Source organism: Apostichopus japonicus, chromosome 17, assembly GCF_037975245.1.
Source record: "Apostichopus japonicus isolate 1M-3 chromosome 17, ASM3797524v1, whole genome shotgun sequence".
Taxonomy (NCBI): Eukaryota; Metazoa; Echinodermata; class Holothuroidea; order Aspidochirotida; family Stichopodidae; genus Apostichopus; species Apostichopus japonicus.
This window is the reverse complement of record NC_092577.1, coordinates 14,768,803-14,787,129: the sequence shown is the minus strand read 5'-3', so window position 1 is coordinate 14,787,129 and position 18,327 is coordinate 14,768,803. Positions and strand designations below refer to the sequence as shown.

General features: G+C 38.5%; 3 protein-coding genes across 4 annotated transcripts in view; 1 reads left to right on the top strand and 2 right to left on the bottom strand.

Moving 5' to 3' along the window:
• The window catches only part of LOC139984042 (fibrinogen-like protein A), a 65,415-nt gene that overhangs the window by 17,259 nt on the left and 29,829 nt on the right, over positions 1-18,327 (top strand). The window lies entirely within an intron of this gene.
• LOC139984044 (methyltransferase N6AMT1-like) overlaps positions 1-18,327 on the bottom strand; it is a 49,289-nt gene that overhangs the window by 27,055 nt on the left and 3,907 nt on the right. The gene's annotated exons all lie outside the window — the stretch shown is intronic.
• LOC139984038 (uncharacterized) lies at positions 3,828-17,195 on the bottom strand. Its single transcript, XM_071997681.1, has 11 exons — positions 17,167-17,195; positions 15,854-15,950; positions 14,960-15,047; positions 12,815-13,195; positions 11,917-11,990; positions 10,558-10,658; positions 8,804-10,109; positions 7,883-7,989; positions 7,031-7,157; positions 6,284-6,361; positions 3,828-5,685 (listed from the first exon to the last, which is right to left on the bottom strand). The coding sequence occupies exons 4-11, from the start codon at positions 13,020-13,022 to the stop codon at positions 4,078-4,080; spliced, it is 3,609 nt and encodes a 1,202-aa protein (XP_071853782.1). The 5' UTR covers positions 13,023-13,195; positions 14,960-15,047; positions 15,854-15,950; positions 17,167-17,195; the 3' UTR covers positions 3,828-4,077.

The window sequence follows — 18,327 nt, the reverse complement described above, 5'->3', positions numbered from 1 at the left end:
GGCTGGTAGGAGTACCCTAGGGTACCAACATATCAAAAGCGCAAGGTTCTAGCATCTCCGGTGACGTAGTTAGGAGGGGGCAAAGTTTCGGGCACAAAATCGTCGGGTTTAGCGAATCCTTGTTCGATCATCTTCAAACTTCGTACGGAAGTAGCTGAGGTCAAGACCTTTTGATCCAGGTCGAGAAACCTTGACATCCGGTTCGAGGTCATAGGTCACCGGGAGGTCAAAAATGAACTAGGACGAAAATTTTCGAAATTTGGCTAGGGGCATTCTATGAGGTCGTACGGGTTGTGCGCAGGTTTTTTTCGACCGGAAGTCACGTTGGACAAAATGGCGGCAAGGTCAAAGTAACCCTTAGGTGAACACTATAGACGTGAAAACATTAAACCCTGTAAAATACATACCAGATGTAGGATCGAGTTCATGTTCACGGTCGATGTACCCCTAGTATGCAGTAATTAGCCCAAGAATTTTTAAGAGGATCATACGTCACTTCCGGGTTTTAAACCAACCCCTAGTTAACCCCAAGGGAAGCTGTAACTCATAGACAGTAGGTGCTGTGGCCTTTTAATTCGGCACGTATGTGCTAGACGATAGGTCTATTATCGATCTGCCCAGGGAAGTTGCCATCTGATTCATTCCGGAAGTGACGTCACATAGTATGGGGCATATATGTTATGGTCCATATTTTCTTTGTTGTATAATTTTTTTTTAAATTTGAGGTGTCATATAATAGGGCATATAAACCTACGTGCGCATTCTGAGTTTCGAGGTAATCGGTGGACCCAAGACAAAATGGCCGCCAAAACAAAAATATTGCGAAAAATTGCTTAATATATTCATAAAATATCAAGACGAGGTCACAGCTACCTCTAAATAGCTCAAAAAAATGTTTAATTATGTGTTAATGGTAAATCTCGAAGTTCAAGTTATTTGGAGAATGTTGAATTTTGGGGACCCCGAGGTTCGCCCCCTCCCCAAGGTCAAAATTTATACATCATCCGATTCTCACCAAAATGAATATTCTGACGTAAAATGAACTGCTAAAGCCGATAAAACAATTTTCGAGATCGTATCTTACTAATTAATGAGTTATTAATTAAAAGCGACCAATTATGTACCTGCCTAATGTTTCCAGTCCCCATAACTTTTTAACTGAACATCACAGGTAGTTGCGGTTAGTATCGTTAGAGTTGTCTTGAGAGTTAGTATCAGAATTAACCATTAGTTTTTTTTAAGAGGGTTAACCGACCGGGTAGGCTGGATATTCGTGATCTCATGACCTTTGACCCAAGTAACCGGGAAAAAATGTTGGAAAGGTTGGAATATCGTCATTAAGTACGATGATTGATTTTTAGGACGATATTCCGTCGTTTGGTATCGGTAATCAAAAATGATCAGAAATGGGCCCTTTTTGGTGCCCCCATATCTCCGAGAGGGTAATAAATGCGGGGCACAAATTGCAGATTTGGTGAGTCATTTTGAGTCGGAAGAAGTCCAGTAAGAGAGAAAATATTGAATAGATAGATCAAAATCAATATGAAAATTCATTTCTACATTTACTCTGTACAGGGGTCACAAGTATTAACGGAACTCGAGGGACTTTTTTTAGGGGATGGTATTTTGGACCTCTATAACTCCCTCGGGGAATAAGATAGGGCCACCAAACTTACTGCATAGCTTTTCAAAGGTACCATAAATATTGCACAGTTTTCACAAAGAAATGGGCCGGTCCATTTCTAGAGGAAGCGCATTAGAAATTAGATCAGGCCCAATTAGTGTAGGCTATATACGGGGATGGAATTTTAATAAAATAATTGACCCATTTGCCGTTAAAGGAAGGGGCTAAAATTCATGAAGGGTATATTTAAAGATCTGATTTATCACCTTCATCACCATTTGTCATTCGACATTACACACGATTTAGCCCAGCTATGGTGATTTTCAAGACTTTAACACGCCTCGGGGAGAGGGCTATGACTTCTCATTCACAGGGGTAGCTCCCTGGGGTTCTAAAGATTAGGTTTCATGCCATAGTTTATGTTTCGCATGACCCCTTCAAGAGATACTGCCTTCAAAGATGACAGATCGTATGAAAATTGGGGATAATGGGCCCGGCCAGAAATAATATCCATCACAGCCACAGGGATGAGACCTCAGAATTGAAATTCAATCTACTGGTGCCTTAGGGTGTCCACTACTCATTCTGAAAACGGTAAGCCCATACGACACTCCAGTCTAGGTTGGGGAGCAATCGACAGCGTACCATACATTCATTGCATTGTTAGTGAATAGAGGGGACATGGTCCTAACGGTGAAGGAGACAAATCGTGTGGACATGTGGTGAAAAGTTTCTGTTTTGCCAAGTGAATGATACCCACATGACTGGACTTTACATCTTACATCACTGCTCATTTACTAGCCGTGCGGCTGGGGTAGTTTTATTAACTTTTCTTAAAGGATGAGTACATCATTTTCAAAAGGCCCAGGAATGAGAAGAAAAAAAGGAACAAGAGGCCTGTTTTTGGCTTAAACACCCCAGAGAAATACAACAACTGAAATACAATGACTCAAACTTTACTTTGTTTTGTATTTCAAAAGAAAATAATAGAATAAATGTAAGAAAACAGAAAACACTTAAAGTGTGTAATGATGAAGAAAGTTCAATCATTGCCTTGTGAAGTTATTAATTATACCAACTTGTCACCTAGTAATGCAAAGCCACACTCCTCATAAATATAGTTATCGATTTGTAGGCTACCAACTAATAACATACTAACGTTTGACCCTGTGACCTCATTAACATTCATTATGAACACCAAAATCAATAGAGTTTATCTAATTATAATGGACCACCCACCCACCTATCAAGACTGTTTTTTATCAATCATTCCCTAGTCTAGTTATTGTGCATATATTGTGGTTACAAAAGTAAATATCATCCCGCCTCCTCATAAATATGCATGATATCAATTGCAAGACACATCAACATTTTAAAGGTGGTGTACCAATATCACCATACCAAGTTTAAAGAAACTCCAACTTGTGGTTGCCAAATTATTGCAGTTAATTGGAAGAATTTTATGTTGACCCTGTGACTTCATTAATATTCATGATATGTGCACCAAAATGATAATAGTTCAAGTTATCATGGACTACCCACCCACCAAGGACGGCATTGATCAATCATTCCCTTGTTGACTTTGTGCATACAAAATAAAGTGTCACACGCACACATGCGCTGGCCTGACTGCTTGAAATAAACTGGTTTGAAATTTACTGCAAAATGCAACTTCAGTCCCTACACCACCGCCCCACCCCACCCCTTCAGAAGACTTGATATTAACAATAATAATAATGATGATGACCAGAATGAAAATGATGATGATCATCATAATGATAATAACAACAACTATAACAATAAATCAAATAATAATAGTAAAACACAGTAATACATTGTTCTACCTGAAACTCTCGCCCCATCCCCCCTCCCCTCCCCAGTTCATTCTTCTCTTCAGAAAGAACACATAATAATAATAATAATAGTAAAACACAGTAATACATTGTTCTACCTGAAACTCTCGCCCCATCCCCACCCCCCTCCCCAGTTCATTCTTCTCTTCATAAAGAACACATAATAATAATAATAATAGTAAAACACAGTAATACATTGTTCTACCTGAAACTCTCGCCCCATCCCCACCCCCCTCCCCAGTTCATTCTTCTCTTCATAAAGAACACATAATAATAATAATAATAGTAAAACACAGTAATACATTGTTCTACCTGAAACTTTCGCCCCATCCCCCCTCCCCTCCCCAGTTCATTCTTCTCTTCAGAAAGAAAACATAATAATAATAAAAGAACTCAATATTTTCTTGTACAGAACACTGATAATAGCTATATTCGTTGTTCTTTTCAAACCCAACATTACAGTACGTATAAATTGTAGCCCAGCACAGAAAGAAAGTGCATGAATATTGTTCCATTGTACAGACATATGGGAAACATTGTACAACAGTGTAGATAGAGTTTGGTATGGGAAACAAATGGAATGCCATAGTTCACAGAGAGTCATTCGTGACCAGCCAATACCAAATCAACCTTTCTCATGAAAGCGGCTGTTTTCTTCTGGTTCCAAACATAAATCATGAACTGGATGAAAAATGTGAAATGGCTCTGAGACAAATGTGTCCCAGTGTACTTTATACACTGAATAAAACTATTAAATTGTTCACAGATTTCTGTATTAAAACCTGCAAATGGTAATCTTTGCGACTTAAAGTTTGTTCCACAAATATGTGTGACGCCATGAAACACGTCATGCCACATTCTAGTCTTCACAAAGAAGCTGGGCTCACGATTCAGGCAATACTCACTTAAGGAACATGCAAAATCATAAAAAACCTCTCTTGGCGGCTCCTCCATGAAACGGTAAAGGGAAGAGAAGGGGTCTTTTCTCCCTTCAGCACCTTTGACTATGTGAAAGCCGTAACAATGTCCATGGAGAGGACAGAACCATAAAAATAAATATGTCCACCCCCCGAGTGAAACCTTGCCAAATTTCTTCGTGCATCTTTCATCAAGACGTGGTTCGTCGTCGTGGTTAGCACTGGACCTGATGTCGTATGTGGGAAGATTTCTGACAACATTCCCATGCGGGGTGAAGTAATACGCTACACCGGATTCAGGGTTATATGAACTCGGTATTTCACTAGCAGGAGAGGGATCTTCATCCTGACAATGGACTGCCTTGATAAACTCCACTAAGAAGAGGAGAAAGTTCGCAAAACAATGCTCGGTTTTGTTATGTAGAGATTCATCCATTACGCGTCCAATCTCTGGGCAAAAAGAACGAAAGTTAAGTGATGTATAACTGTCTCTATCCTGCTCTAGAATTGAATTGGCAAAAGCAAGCACATCATCATGGTATCTGTGAGGCAGTACAGTTGACACAGCAGCATCAGATGCCAACAGGAGAAACAATTGAGCTGAGGTTTGTTTGAGAGTTGCTGGCATGTCACCACTTAGAAAAAAGTGCAGGAATTCGATGCATCTGTCATCTTGGCAACAAGATTGCAGTAGGTTTTGATCATTTGCTCCTTTGTTGGCAAGATCCAAGGATCCTCTGGATAGATATGCCTTAGCTGTGTCTTTCAGATGGTTTCTCGCCTTTCGCATGCACTCATCCTCAACACCTTCCCTGTATGGTAGGAAAACCCTATCAAACCTCTTATGCTTTGGTGTTTTCACAGAGTCGCTATCGGCAGCCTCTACTGGTGAGATTGATAGTCGACGGAAAGAAATTCCAATATGGGTTCCATCTCCAGCAAGATATTTTGGGTTGTACCCACACCAGGGATCAACTTCTTTACGGAAATCAATATCCATTCGACCACACCAAGCAAAGAACCATGAAACAAATGTGGATTTGTGCATGAATGGAGCTGACATGAGATGAGCAGACCTATAAACACGTGTCATATCTGCACAGAAAGCAGAAAAGGACACCTTAGATGTCAGCACACGATTGATGAAGTCCCATCCTACTTCATCACATGCTGCAACATGTTTCGACCAAAAAAACAATGATTGCTGTAAACCACTGTATTGGAGATGTTGTTGGCAACTGTTCCCATCGTCCAGACATTTCAAATAGTACACTCTGCATTGGATTGGTGCCTTCATGAATAAAATGTAGGAAAAGAAACATATAGTTATGAAGCAATACAATATATTTCTTAGTACTTCAGGGTGTTGCAAAAAGAGTAAGAAAATAAACAACTGTTCATAACTTGCTGCATTCAATTTCTTATGCTAAAATGATTGATTAAAATTCATGGACAAAACATTTCTTCCACTTTGGCTAACATGTACTAGAGCCTATATCCCATCAGAAGACATGTTTTGACCATCACCCTTCATCATTCACTAAAAAGGCTGTTGCCTCAAATATGGCCAATTTCAATGATGCTGTTTTGCCACTAGTTATTGTCATGAGTGTAAGAATGATGGTATAGATGAAATTCCTACAACTTATCCTTTTTGATGTTTATTCAAAATCCATAGCCGCACACAGTGTTTTGTCCAGTTTCACTGCAAAAACAGCCAACATCCCACAGGTTTGCACTATACATGCTCTCAGGTAAGAATAAGACTCTGCCATACACAAGGTTCCGGATGTACACCACCCACATCCCTTTTCAATAGAAGAGGACCAAACTCCCCAAAACAAATTAATGGTGCTCTGAGAAATCATTGACAATTCAAAACTACTTACATGTCTCATGTACAAGGTACAAGTGAAGTCTTCAACAGGTGGCATACCATTCGGATGATGTTCATTCTTGAATTGTGACTGAAAGATTGAAAGGAGACATAACTAGGTACTGTAAATTGTTAACTGCCATGGATAATCTGATTGAGTAGCCCTCAGAGCATAACTCTCAAGAAATTAGTGATATCAAACTCATAAGGAATTTGCATTGCATACCAGATACAAAACGGTAGTAGCATTGGTTGGGCAGTAAGATGAATGACTGCTCGTACTAAAGAGGTAAAAGTTCAATTCCAATTATGGTTTGATGCTTGCCTGTCAAAGGCTGTCATGCAGTGATGATGCTCTTGCAATTCTCAGTTCTCTTTACTCTACCCTAATAGGAAACTAAACCTGAATAGTGAAAAGCTGTTCTCAAAATCTCTCACCCAGGTGTCTTTTTCTTTGTCTTTTTTGGGTGTTGTGTGTCATAAGCTCATACTGTTTGGGATGTACATTTCTTTGCAATTGTATTAAGCATATGTATGTTAAGCATTGGATTTCACCAAATATAGTTGACTTTTCATGCTATATATTACAGAAACATATATTCCTTTGGTCTATTCTTTGGATGCTATTCTTTTCATTAAACTTGTAGGTTAATTACAGAATGTACAATACCCATGAAACCACTGTGTGTGATATCAATATACAATGAAGGCATACCCACAGCCTCCCTCCAATTGCTGTAGAGACAAAAACCCTGCTTACCCCACAGGCACAAATGTTGCTGTCTGGAATATTTGGTATAAGGTCCATTCCAGTAAAACAACCAGTTTTTTTATCACGTGGGTAATGGGGATTTCCATCATACACAGCCATACGGGACTGGATATTCCTGGAATGTAATCAAAATAGGAAAGACATATGAACATTCACATACACAAGTCATTCGCATGCTCAGAGATAATTTCTAATTTGTTTGCTTTGTCATGGCTCCTGCCTCTTGGTGTCCTGCATGGGTATTACACAAAGTCATTGCCCATGCAACCATGAGTATGAAATGATGAATTCAATGGATTTTAATTATTTCTAAAAGGTTTTGCGCTAACATATATGTAATAGCCATGATGGATGGCTTCTTGTCAATTAAAAAAGAAAAAAAGTAAAACCATGACATAAACACAAAAATTTCACATACTGAGAGGTGCCTTGTACTTACTGCATTGGTCACAATTAGAGAAAACCCATAGACCCAAGACCTGTTTGTCCCAGAAGAGATTGGGTTTGTACTTCTAGTGTAAATACCTCTCAGTTCTAGCCAGTTAGGCCCCCCACTCCCCCCCCACTCTAAAGTACTACTTGTCATGATGATATATTTATTTTCAAACAAAAACAATAATCTGTAGGATTGGAGGAAATTTGGCTTTAGAAAAAAAAAAATGTTTTGTTGTTTTCCATTGATTGACCTAGTTGTTCCATTGATTGACCTAGTTGTTCTAAGGGTTTGTTTCTTAACCAAAACAAAGGAATTAAGCAATTTGAATATTTTGCTCCCTGGCCAAATTACTGTGTCCCCAGACATAGAATCCTGCCTTGTAACAATGCTGAATCATAAAGTACCTGTACTTTTTGAGGTCATGTTCCTCCAAAGGCTTGTGTTTGCTGAGACCACCATAGTTCCACTTTCCAGTTTCAGGATTAAAAAATTTCTGGGATGGTACAGTGCCCTAAAATGGACAAAAAGTAGACATATGATATACGTGATTCAGTGACAACAAGTCATACTTATGTACATTGGCTTTATAAGAGGTGCTCAAAATCAAGCTCAGCAGTGACAACATGACCACTAAATAGTTAAAATGCTTAAATATTTTTCCATAGAATATAATGGTGGATAACCAGTTTGCTAAAGCTGTTCTTCTCTTTATATTTTAGTTATCTGTTTCAAAAGTTCCAAAGTATGAGATGGCAGATACCATCACAAAATGTTTCCTTTTTTTCTTTGTTAGTGCTAAGTCTAAAGTTAGTTGCAGAGCTAACAACTGGATCCTTTGGAGTCTTTCATTGGAACACCAGTGGATGGTCTATAAAGAAGTCATGACTGCTTTAAGATTACCGCTACCATTCACATTAGCAATTGCTATGTAGAGTAATGGGTGTTGGACATGTGTTTGGCTGTACGATATCTGCTGATAGAATTGAACCACCGACTGAAAGAACACTGCATCACCAGAAATGATATTTATAATCACCTAACAATTTCAAAAACGAAATATTCTAACACCTAGAATTTAAGACTGAAGTCCAATTTTGCAGTTGAATGTCATAACACCAAATCGTCCCTTTTAGTACTGATACAGTGCACACACATAGGGAATAAAACTTTTGAGAACCATCCATATTTGTAAATTAGCTGGAGTACATCTTTTCCATAAAGACAACAGGATAGGCAGGTACAAGCTTATTACTAATTTGATTTTGTCTGCCTGGTTCACCAATGTAACATTGTAGAATTCAACAATAATTTAACATCATAATTACCTGATCCATTGGTATTTCAATGTCCTGTGTGTTGATGCCTGGAATTTCATCATCTTCATCTTCATCTTCCTCATTTGTGTCTTGAGGTGGCTGAACAGGGGCCCACACTTCACGGTTTGCATGCATCGTTGAAAGGTGTTCACATAGACTGGATGCAACTTCCACCTTCAAAAGGCCTTTCACCGAACGTTTATGGCGTTGTGCTGCTTTGCAAGTGCCTTTGCTACAGGTGGCCATGATACCAGTAGAGGAAACATTCACAATAGCACATGCAGAACCTGTAGATGGGCGAACGGAGTATTTGCATGTTCCAGGACCCTTGCTTAAGGGTACTACAGGGTTGTTGAGAAATGCTCTTGAATCTTGCAGTTTACGTATAAGTGATGGCATTCTGTCATCTGTGGTAGCATGTTCATCTGCATTTAAGGCATGCAATCTTGGGTAAATTTCTTCATCAAAAAATCGACAGTGCATACACAGAATGCCCACTGGCAAGATATCTTGTCCTGGTCTTTCATTTGACGCGATGCCAGAGATCACATTGTACACTGAACAAGTACATGTGGTGTGTCCATCATTAATGTGGTGTATTACTTCAACAAAACTGTTTGGAACAAGTTCTCCACCATCCCTATAGTCATTCATGATGAAGTACTCCTCATCCACAGTATGCAGTCTCCACAGAATATCACCTGATTCGACAAGATTTGTCCGAAAATTGTCATATGCTCGTACTTGCAACAGTGACATACTGGGTGCATAGGGAACCCTCTGATTTTCCAAAAGTTCGGCAGTGATTTTGACGACTGGTTGTGTGACCTTCCTGAAGTTTGTTGTCATAAGTGGTGGAGGAAGAAAGTCTTCTTGTGTTGGCTGTTGGGATTGGTACTGCTGGCATTCATCAGTACTGTGGTTCCCTTCTGCAAATATGTGTTGTAGCAATTTCCTACACTGAACCTCCTCATTATTATTCCGAAAGTATATAAACCTATTACGGAAAGATGCAGGAAGCATAGATGGAGCAGAGTCATCCCCATTTCGTGGTACCTGATATGATAGATACCGCATATAGCCAATCCTAGAGGAGGCTTTGCTGATTGTTCCATCACTTGTGGGGTACAAGTTGAAGGGATCATTTGACAGGGAACACAACACATCCATTTGGTTCTGTAGTGACAGTGGGAGGGGTGCACTGGCTAGTGTTTCTAGAGTTGGGAAGTGGGTAGATCCTTCAAGCCGGAAATCTTGCAAAGCACGCTCCAAAGGAACCTGCTCATGGGGGGAGAATCCAATTGTATGTACATAGCTGAAAGAGAATGTGGACAAGTCCAGAAAACATACCATAAAAATTCAAGTTCTATCCTATAATTTATTTGTCATTATTTCTGTGAATGCTATAAGCAATATTCTTTTTCAAGAGATTATCTCTGATGATCCTTTTCCAGCAATTTATCACTCCATATTGCAAGGCGGCAATACAATGAACAAGACATTTGTTGACTAGTGCATTTCAAATTCATTAAAATTTATCTGGGTTGAATTCAGTTGCTGCTGTCTGTTATATGACTTTTCTTGCCCACTTCAAAAAGAGGAATAATTTCATGGAATGTAAACAGAGAAATGACACTCTCAGTGATATGTAAATTTAGCACCAAGGTGTTTCGGAGTGAGCTTAAGTTGTAGTATCACCTTTCATTTTCTAAAATAAGTCTCCTAGTTACAAGTATCCCATAACAAGTTTCAACATTTCTCACCGGTGGTCAGGATTTTCAGCATCTGCTTTTGTCCGAACAGTAGTGACAAATATGTGCAGGGGTAGTGTACTGCTGACATCTGCCGCTATTTTCTTGCAAACCTAAAAAAGAGAAGAGGTTGTTTAAAAATATGACACCTTATGATTGGTTGCTGGAAAGGTGTGATAACTGCATAACTTTATACATAGGCCCCTTCTATCCCTTGCACATCCTATATCTGAAATTAGTATTTTGTAATGGATAAAAGCTTTTTTATAAAACCACCCCTTTCTCTGTCTTGTTTCTTCCACACTCACAGCTAAATGCTCTGAGTTTCCAGAATCACAATGACTTGTAGTTTACATCTTACAGAAGTTGCCAAGGTGCTAGCTGCAAGATTTTCAATAATTTTGGTTGAGAAAACTGTGAAGTTTGCTTTAAAGTCTTAATACGTGTTTGCTGATGAATTTACTGCAAAATCACTGTAACATCACCCATATCAGCATGTTCTTTACACAAACGTAAACTACATAGTCGTATAACCTACCAGTCATAAACAAAACAGATATTTGATTGGCGCATGATCTGTTATTTTTTTTTCAATTTGATTGAAGTTTGTCGAATCTACAGTACAGACTCGTTACTAAATCTGGTGAAATTGATTCAACTCACCATGTTTAACGATAAATAACTCAATAAAAATAAAGAAAATTTATATGGAAATTGCATTTAGATGGTGTAATTTTCACTGAGCTATTAGCTGGAAAGTTTGAGGTTTAAATTTTGCAAACATGTACTGAGACTTTAACACAACAGTTTCCTGAAATAAACCTGATCACTAAATGAACATGGAAATTAAGCTGGATGTGACATTCACAATAAGTAGGGAAATTTGTGTAATGATATCCTTTAAAGACTGACTTGTGTACTTTGGGTAACAGCAACAAATACATAACCGTACTTCTAGTTAAATCCAAACCAGTGCTGGCAATTTCTACTGAAATTTTTTTTTTGGGGGGGGGGGGGGGCGGGCAACACGTAGGTGATGAATATTGCAGCATACATAAAGTTTTACCTTGGACTAGGCCGAGCTGGCAACACAATAGCTTGTATGTTGTAAATGTGTCACTTTCTATATATCTCTCTCTCTTTCTATAGTGGTGGTCTATAATTCTGAGTGCATGCTGTAGCAGAATTCCTTCATGAATGTTTTGGTCAGGTATTCTACAGATGGAGCTGCTAACAGTAGGTATGGTGATTGTAGCGTCAGAGATTTGAAGACAATTTTGAAGGAAAATTTTTTGCATGATTCATCAACAACACTACAGGTGGAAAAGGTTTGTGAAACAGATATCTAGCCTGCAGACACACTTTACATACCTCTAATTGTCTCTTGATGTTGCCAAGTTCTCGTGAATACACTTGACCAAAGCGACTACGATAACGAGGTTGGCCTGGAAGAAGAAATGATTGAAGAAAACGACTTAATAATTCATTGCCCTATGAGAGGGAACTTGCATGTAAGATTTCCAGTGTTCTACATTGCTAATTACCAGATTTAACCATTGAGCAAGGGGTCTTAATTGAAGTGTTTATTGACGTGTGCCTTAAAAGAAAGAAAATGTTCAACTTTTACTTTGCTAATTCAGACTGTTACCCATTACTGACCTTAAGCAAAGTTTCACCTTGAAAATTGACATGAGTCATCTACCAGCAACTAACACCCTGCATAATAAGTTTGTTTCTCAATAAAACTGTTTCTCCTTGAGACAGCATGTCTATATTTTTCTCAAATTTTCATCTTGTTTATTGATCTATGACCTTCATGTTCAACAATAGAGATCATCCACCCATCATTGGTTGTGTACATATATGTGGCTACAGCAGTTTGAAGTTTAAGGAGATGTCACTTTCCAGATATATATTTGATGGATCTCAGACTGACTTCTACCGACATCAAATAGCACTTGAACTTAAGAAAAAGCAACAGGGATCATGTATTCACACAGGGCTACAGACATGCCAAGTTTGAAGTTCGAGCAACTTACTTCTGGAGGACTTTGCCCACTCTTATATACAAATGACCTGTCATAAAATCAATAGCCATGGATCCTCAACATGGGCTACCTACATACCAAGATACCTAACTACCCTGTTTCATAGTAAGTATGCTTAGGGAAAGAGGGGGTGGGGGGGGGGGTTGGTGGTTAGGCACAACAAATTTTCAAGGGCATCACTCACTAGCTCCTGTTCAATGTTGCAAAGAAATAAAACTTACTTGTTTTGTTGCCTTCACAACTGCCAGTTGTAGAGCGCTTCTGGTCCCTTCTCTGTTGAATATCTTTGTCAGAGTATATTCGGTAACCAGGCCCAGTGACAAAGGGTGGAAAATTCTCACTGCCTCTGTTGCTGTGATAGAAGCCAGCATAACTACCACTTTCAAGAAAGCGAACAAACTGTCTTTCTCCAGTTCCAATTACAAGCATGTAAAATATGCCCTGAGTTGCTTCAACATTTGCACTTAGGTCCAACAGATACTTCTCCAGTTCGATTATATTTGTGCGAGATGGTGAAATGATGTCATTGTGAATTAGGTTCCTTTCACAATTGTAAACTAGACCAACAGCTCTTGAAATATTGTTAAGGATGGCAGGGTATTCTGTAAAAATTGAGGAAATATATCAATTATATACCCTTTTTGATATGACTTTTAAATTGTTGAAATCATGTATATAATTGTAGAATCTACTACAAAAGCCTTGTCGTTCACCTTGGTCTCACAAAATCACACTCTTTTCAATGCACATTTGACCTTCATGCTGTTTCTAGGAAAGTACAACCTAAATTGATTTTAAACTCTAATGTACCATTTGTTCAAAAATTACAACAAAGAAAAAAACCCATCAAATACCAACATCAACAACATCCAACTATGAAGGAATGTCACATTTTTGTTGTTCACCATACCAAAGAACAGAACAGGCCTTTCTTAATTACTTATCAAGTTTTAAACTGTAAATATTGTTTAACCCTATGCTAAAAGCAAGAACAGTAACTCAGAGCAAGGAATGTTGATTCTAGCTGAAGGTTGTATTCAGTTCAAAAATACAGTTTTAGATACTAAGAAATTGGTACAACAGCAAATATTACTTACAGTAAATCAAATGCATGTGTTATACTTCTAGTTCATATGCCATGATTACAGATGTATGGTTTTGAATAAGATTTGAAATCAGCCTTTTCCTAAAACCCTGTAAATTACTGGAGCAAGAATGGTATATTTCATGTACAAATTTTGTTATATTTTGGGACAACATTGCATCATGTAAAAGAGCCAGATTAAATAATGATAAAAACATACCTATATCAGCTAGGCCAATAATAAAGGAGAAACCTTTTTGCACAAGCAATATAGGCCTTTCGGAAACATTTGTAACAAACTATTGATGAAACTACTGAAAAAAAACTGTTTACTCCTTCAACACACTGTGATCACTTTTGTGACTGATATCACTGTCATGGCACTTTGGTGTCGGGACAAAAAATGAAGTTTTCTGATCCAGTCTCGTCTGAAACTCGAGTTCCCACAACATGAATAGACAGATATGGGCCTGACCAATGAAACTGTCATGATTAACATTTTCTAGTTTACAGAGCCAATTATTTGGTCACAATTACAGTCTTGATAAATACATGTCTTTGTGAGAGGGTGGCCTTGCTACTGAGTACAAGTTTATTGTTAACATGCATTCAAACATATTGCACTGTGGTGTAAGATTTGTCATAGACCTAGATGGAAGTTTTTTTCTACATGACGAGAATTCGTCTATTAACCATAGGTTGCATTTTTCAGCTCTCTTGACCTCAACTTTATCTCTTCTGCAAACAGACTGGTTAGTTTGGAAGACTTAATTTGTTCACACCTTGCCATGTCTGCCTTGATCTGATAGTGATTTGGCTACTAGCTGTGTGATGAGTTGCATAGTGTAGACGAATAGGCAGCTCAATTAAGGTGCGAAAAGATGGGACTGGTCATTCAGTTAACCAACTGGAAAAACACCTGCCGTTCAGTACAAACGGCAGGTTTTTGGATGCAACCTATAGCTAATGGACACTTTCGCAGCATGAGAACATTTGCTAAATGTTTCTTGAAGCATTGTAAAAACCAGTACATGGATATGTAGGAAAAGTGTAAATTATCACATGATATGGTGAAGAGGTGGGGGGGGGGGAGGGGGAGGGACTTTCACCAAACTTGAGGTACAGTACACATGATTCAAAGGGATGTACACATTGACTCTCCAGAAATATAACACATAACTAAACACAGTAGCTTGGCCAGTAGTAGGCTGCACACATTCTAGAAAGCATTTCTTTCAAATGATCGAATGGTAAAGCAGTAAAATTGCGTCATTGTACTTACCACAAGATACTCTTGGGCGAACAGCATAATCATGAATATGGCGTGTTGTACCAAGTTCAGGTCTGGAGGAACTAAGGGCTGGAACAAGCTGAAAGCCAGACAGAAAGGAAACATGAAGCGTGATTTAACAGGCTAAATGGGAGCATTTCTTACATACCTGTTGATATTGCTAGATACATGCATAGCCAGAGATGAATCTAGAGCTGTGGGTTAAACAAACAAACAGAATCCCAATGATGTAGGGACACATACCCTCTAACATAATGAGGTGTCAGAAGGGAGAGACATTTACTCTTAAAGCAGAAATCTGCAGTTGCTGGAATATATATTGCACCTCACCCAAGCCCATGGCCTTTCAGTGTTATTAGGTGATCTCTGTGCAGAAAAAAATGAAAGCCACATCTTGCACAAGTTCAAATTAACTGCTTTGTGGCAGAGAATCTTATATCATATATAGCCAATCACAAATTTGCCATGAATCTTACAACATGCAAAGTAACTGCTATGTGAGGGCTCATTAAACTTCAAATCTATCCAAATACAAAGCAAATTATGAAGGAATGACAGCTGAATGAGTAATTAATTTATCAGAGTTTCAATTATGAATGGAAAGAAACGTTACACACCTGACTGGTACATCCAGATGAATCTCCCCTGGATGACCGCATTATATATGAGTCTCGTTTTAACTTTAGTTGAACAGGTCTTACTTATAGTGTGCCTGTTAGGATCTTCCACACTTTCAAATTTTTAACTATATATCAATATCTACTACTACAATGTGACTGAATCTGCATCGTCCTGCCTTGGCATTCCCAGCAATTTCTTTATCTATCTAATGGGAGGGGCAAAATTGGAGGGAGGATACAGTACCCAATCAGGGAAGTTACTTACTCTTACAAACCCTTTAGAAATCTCCTGATTGGAGTTGCTACCAGAAAAAGTTTGACCACAGCATTGATGATGCCACTTCAACAAGAACAAAGGAGTCCTGTACTAAAGAGAAAAAACCATATGCTAATTGACAACATGTGGATACCAAAAAAAAAAATGCATAAGAAACAATGAACTTCTGTTCTGATGCACACATTAGATCACACTGTTGTCTTAAGTAAATAGATACATATGCTACACTACTGGAAAGCAATGCAGCAGTTTCTGAAAGCAGCTTCTGAAAGTAAACAAGAAATAGCGCCTACCTAAATGCCCAAAAGCAGAGACTGATGTGGAGTTTTGGTAATTCATGATCATTGATCTGGCATAACAAATAAACTATGTGCAGCAATAATCAACACACATTTTCAAGTGTGTTCATTAGAGCCTGAGGATCCCTTTGCCAAAAAAAAAATAGGAAGATCCATCTTGTGCATGTACAAATACCTATCCAATCACAAATTTACTAACAATATGAAACATATTTCAATGTTCTCCACGTTAAGAGACCATTACATTTTAATTCTCGAGTGAACCTTGATCGCCCATCTACAATAATACACATAATAGGAATAGCAACTCATGTTCTTTTATATGATTTATTACTTATTATTTTCTTTGCATGGTATTGTCTTCACAGTCCTATTATTATACAAACATTGTGAGGAAATGGAAAAATAAATGAAAAATGAAAATGAATAGTTACTCTAACCTAATTAAGCGCCTGTTTTATAAAAGGGGCAGAGGAAATATTACATGCCAAGCTCTGGTATATCAAAATGAATAGTCACTGGAATCATGCATCACGAGTTTCACATTCGCAGGAATAGCCTATGCATGAAAGCAGGGTAAAGTATGTATGAAAATGATAAATCATTGTCAGATTATTACTCATTGGGGATTACATCTCCACTGGTTGGAATTTGCATTGCATCTCACACATGTCGATCGAAGGATTTGAGAAGACTTTATCTTGGAAGAATAGTCTTGTGTAACCTGCAAAACTGCCTTTTTGCAGACAATGTTATGTTATACATGGCCAATCACAAATTTGCAACGATTATTATAACATGTAGCCTATGAAAATTCAATGAGGTTACGATAACACGGGTGGAGTAGTTTACATTTTAACATCTCAAAGTCAAAAACTCCCAAAAGTTAGTCTTCAATCTACCATATTTCTCTATAAATATCGTGGTGAAATTTTAGCTGTAGGACAAATTAATATAATCTGGTTTGAACAAAAATTGGAGAAGAACATTACATAGGTCTACCTGGAAAATCCAGACGAATCTTCAATACACCCGCAGTTTCTCTTTCAGAGATATAGGCCCTAACTTATTGTGCACGTTCTACGTACCTGGGTATGTGTATATCCAGGGAATGCTTGTGATTGGCTGAAACCCTAAAGCTTTTATGAGATCAATTTTGATTGGTGCTAACACTGTGTGACAACGTCGTAGTGGTATGGCTGAGGTTAGTTCCAAGGTGTTTCGACAACACAGCTAGTTGACCTCTAACGTCACTTCCGTTTCAGATTCGCTGATCGTATTGTGGAGTTTTGGGATGTGTTGGGGATAGAGATGAAGATGCTAGTTACTTTTAGAGCATTTTTAAAACGAAATGCATAAAATCAAGTCAACAAATGATAGAAAACGAAACATTCAGTGTGCGGTACTAACTGTTTGCATCACTAAGGTAAGCGAAACCCTCAGATCTACGCCCTAGGTAAAGATGGTACACGAAACACTCAGTGCGCTGTACCAGGTGTCTGAATCACTGTGTCTGTGATGTGGTGTCGAAACACCCTGCATGGAATTCCAAGTGTTTGAATCACTGTGTCCTGGTGAAACCCTCAGAATGCAATACCATATATAAATGTGTTTGCGTGCTAAGAGCAGCAGACGACACCCGTTACCTAGCAATAACCGTGCCTGTAGCCTAACGTGATAGCTATATTCCCGTCGAGCAGCATTAGGCTCTGTTCCATGGAGAATTCAGTGGTTGCACTGAACTAAACATTTCCCCACATTTCCCATTTCTACATTCACTTATAGCGTGTAGTAATAACGTTAGGCCATATGAGACAAAGTTTGCCCCTAGAGCTGTATTAATAAGTAAGATTATGTAGAAAGCCTGCCTTCATTCAAGAGAATAAGGTTGAACGTTAGCATATTAGCACTATTTCGTAGGCCTGAAGTACCAGTACCTTCTTATGCCGTTAGTTCCCATGTCAGAACCGACCAATCTTTCACGAAGTCACTAACACTGTTCTCGAACTGCTACAGAGAAATATCAGTATAGTACCACCCTGGAACACATCACATTACCCTCCATACATGGTACGCGCGCACCCAATTGACATGAATCCTCCAGATTCATTTACCTCGTTGATCGAGCCTGCGAAATTATTTTTCCCCACTTCGACGCGGCCA

Bases quoted from the DNA above. Each gene is read 5' to 3' on its own strand.
- LOC139984038 (XM_071997681.1), bottom strand. From the start codon at position 13,022: ATGCTTGTAATTGGAACTGGAGAAAGACAGTTTGTTCGCTTTCTTGAA. The intron at 7,158-7,882 runs GTACTTTATGAT...ATTACATTCCAG, and splicing joins CATGACCTCAAAAAGTACAG to GAATATCCAGTCCCGTATGG. The intron at 6,362-7,030 runs GTAAGCAGGGTT...TCAATCTTTCAG, and splicing joins GCAACATTTGTGCCTGTGGG to TCACAATTCAAGAATGAACA.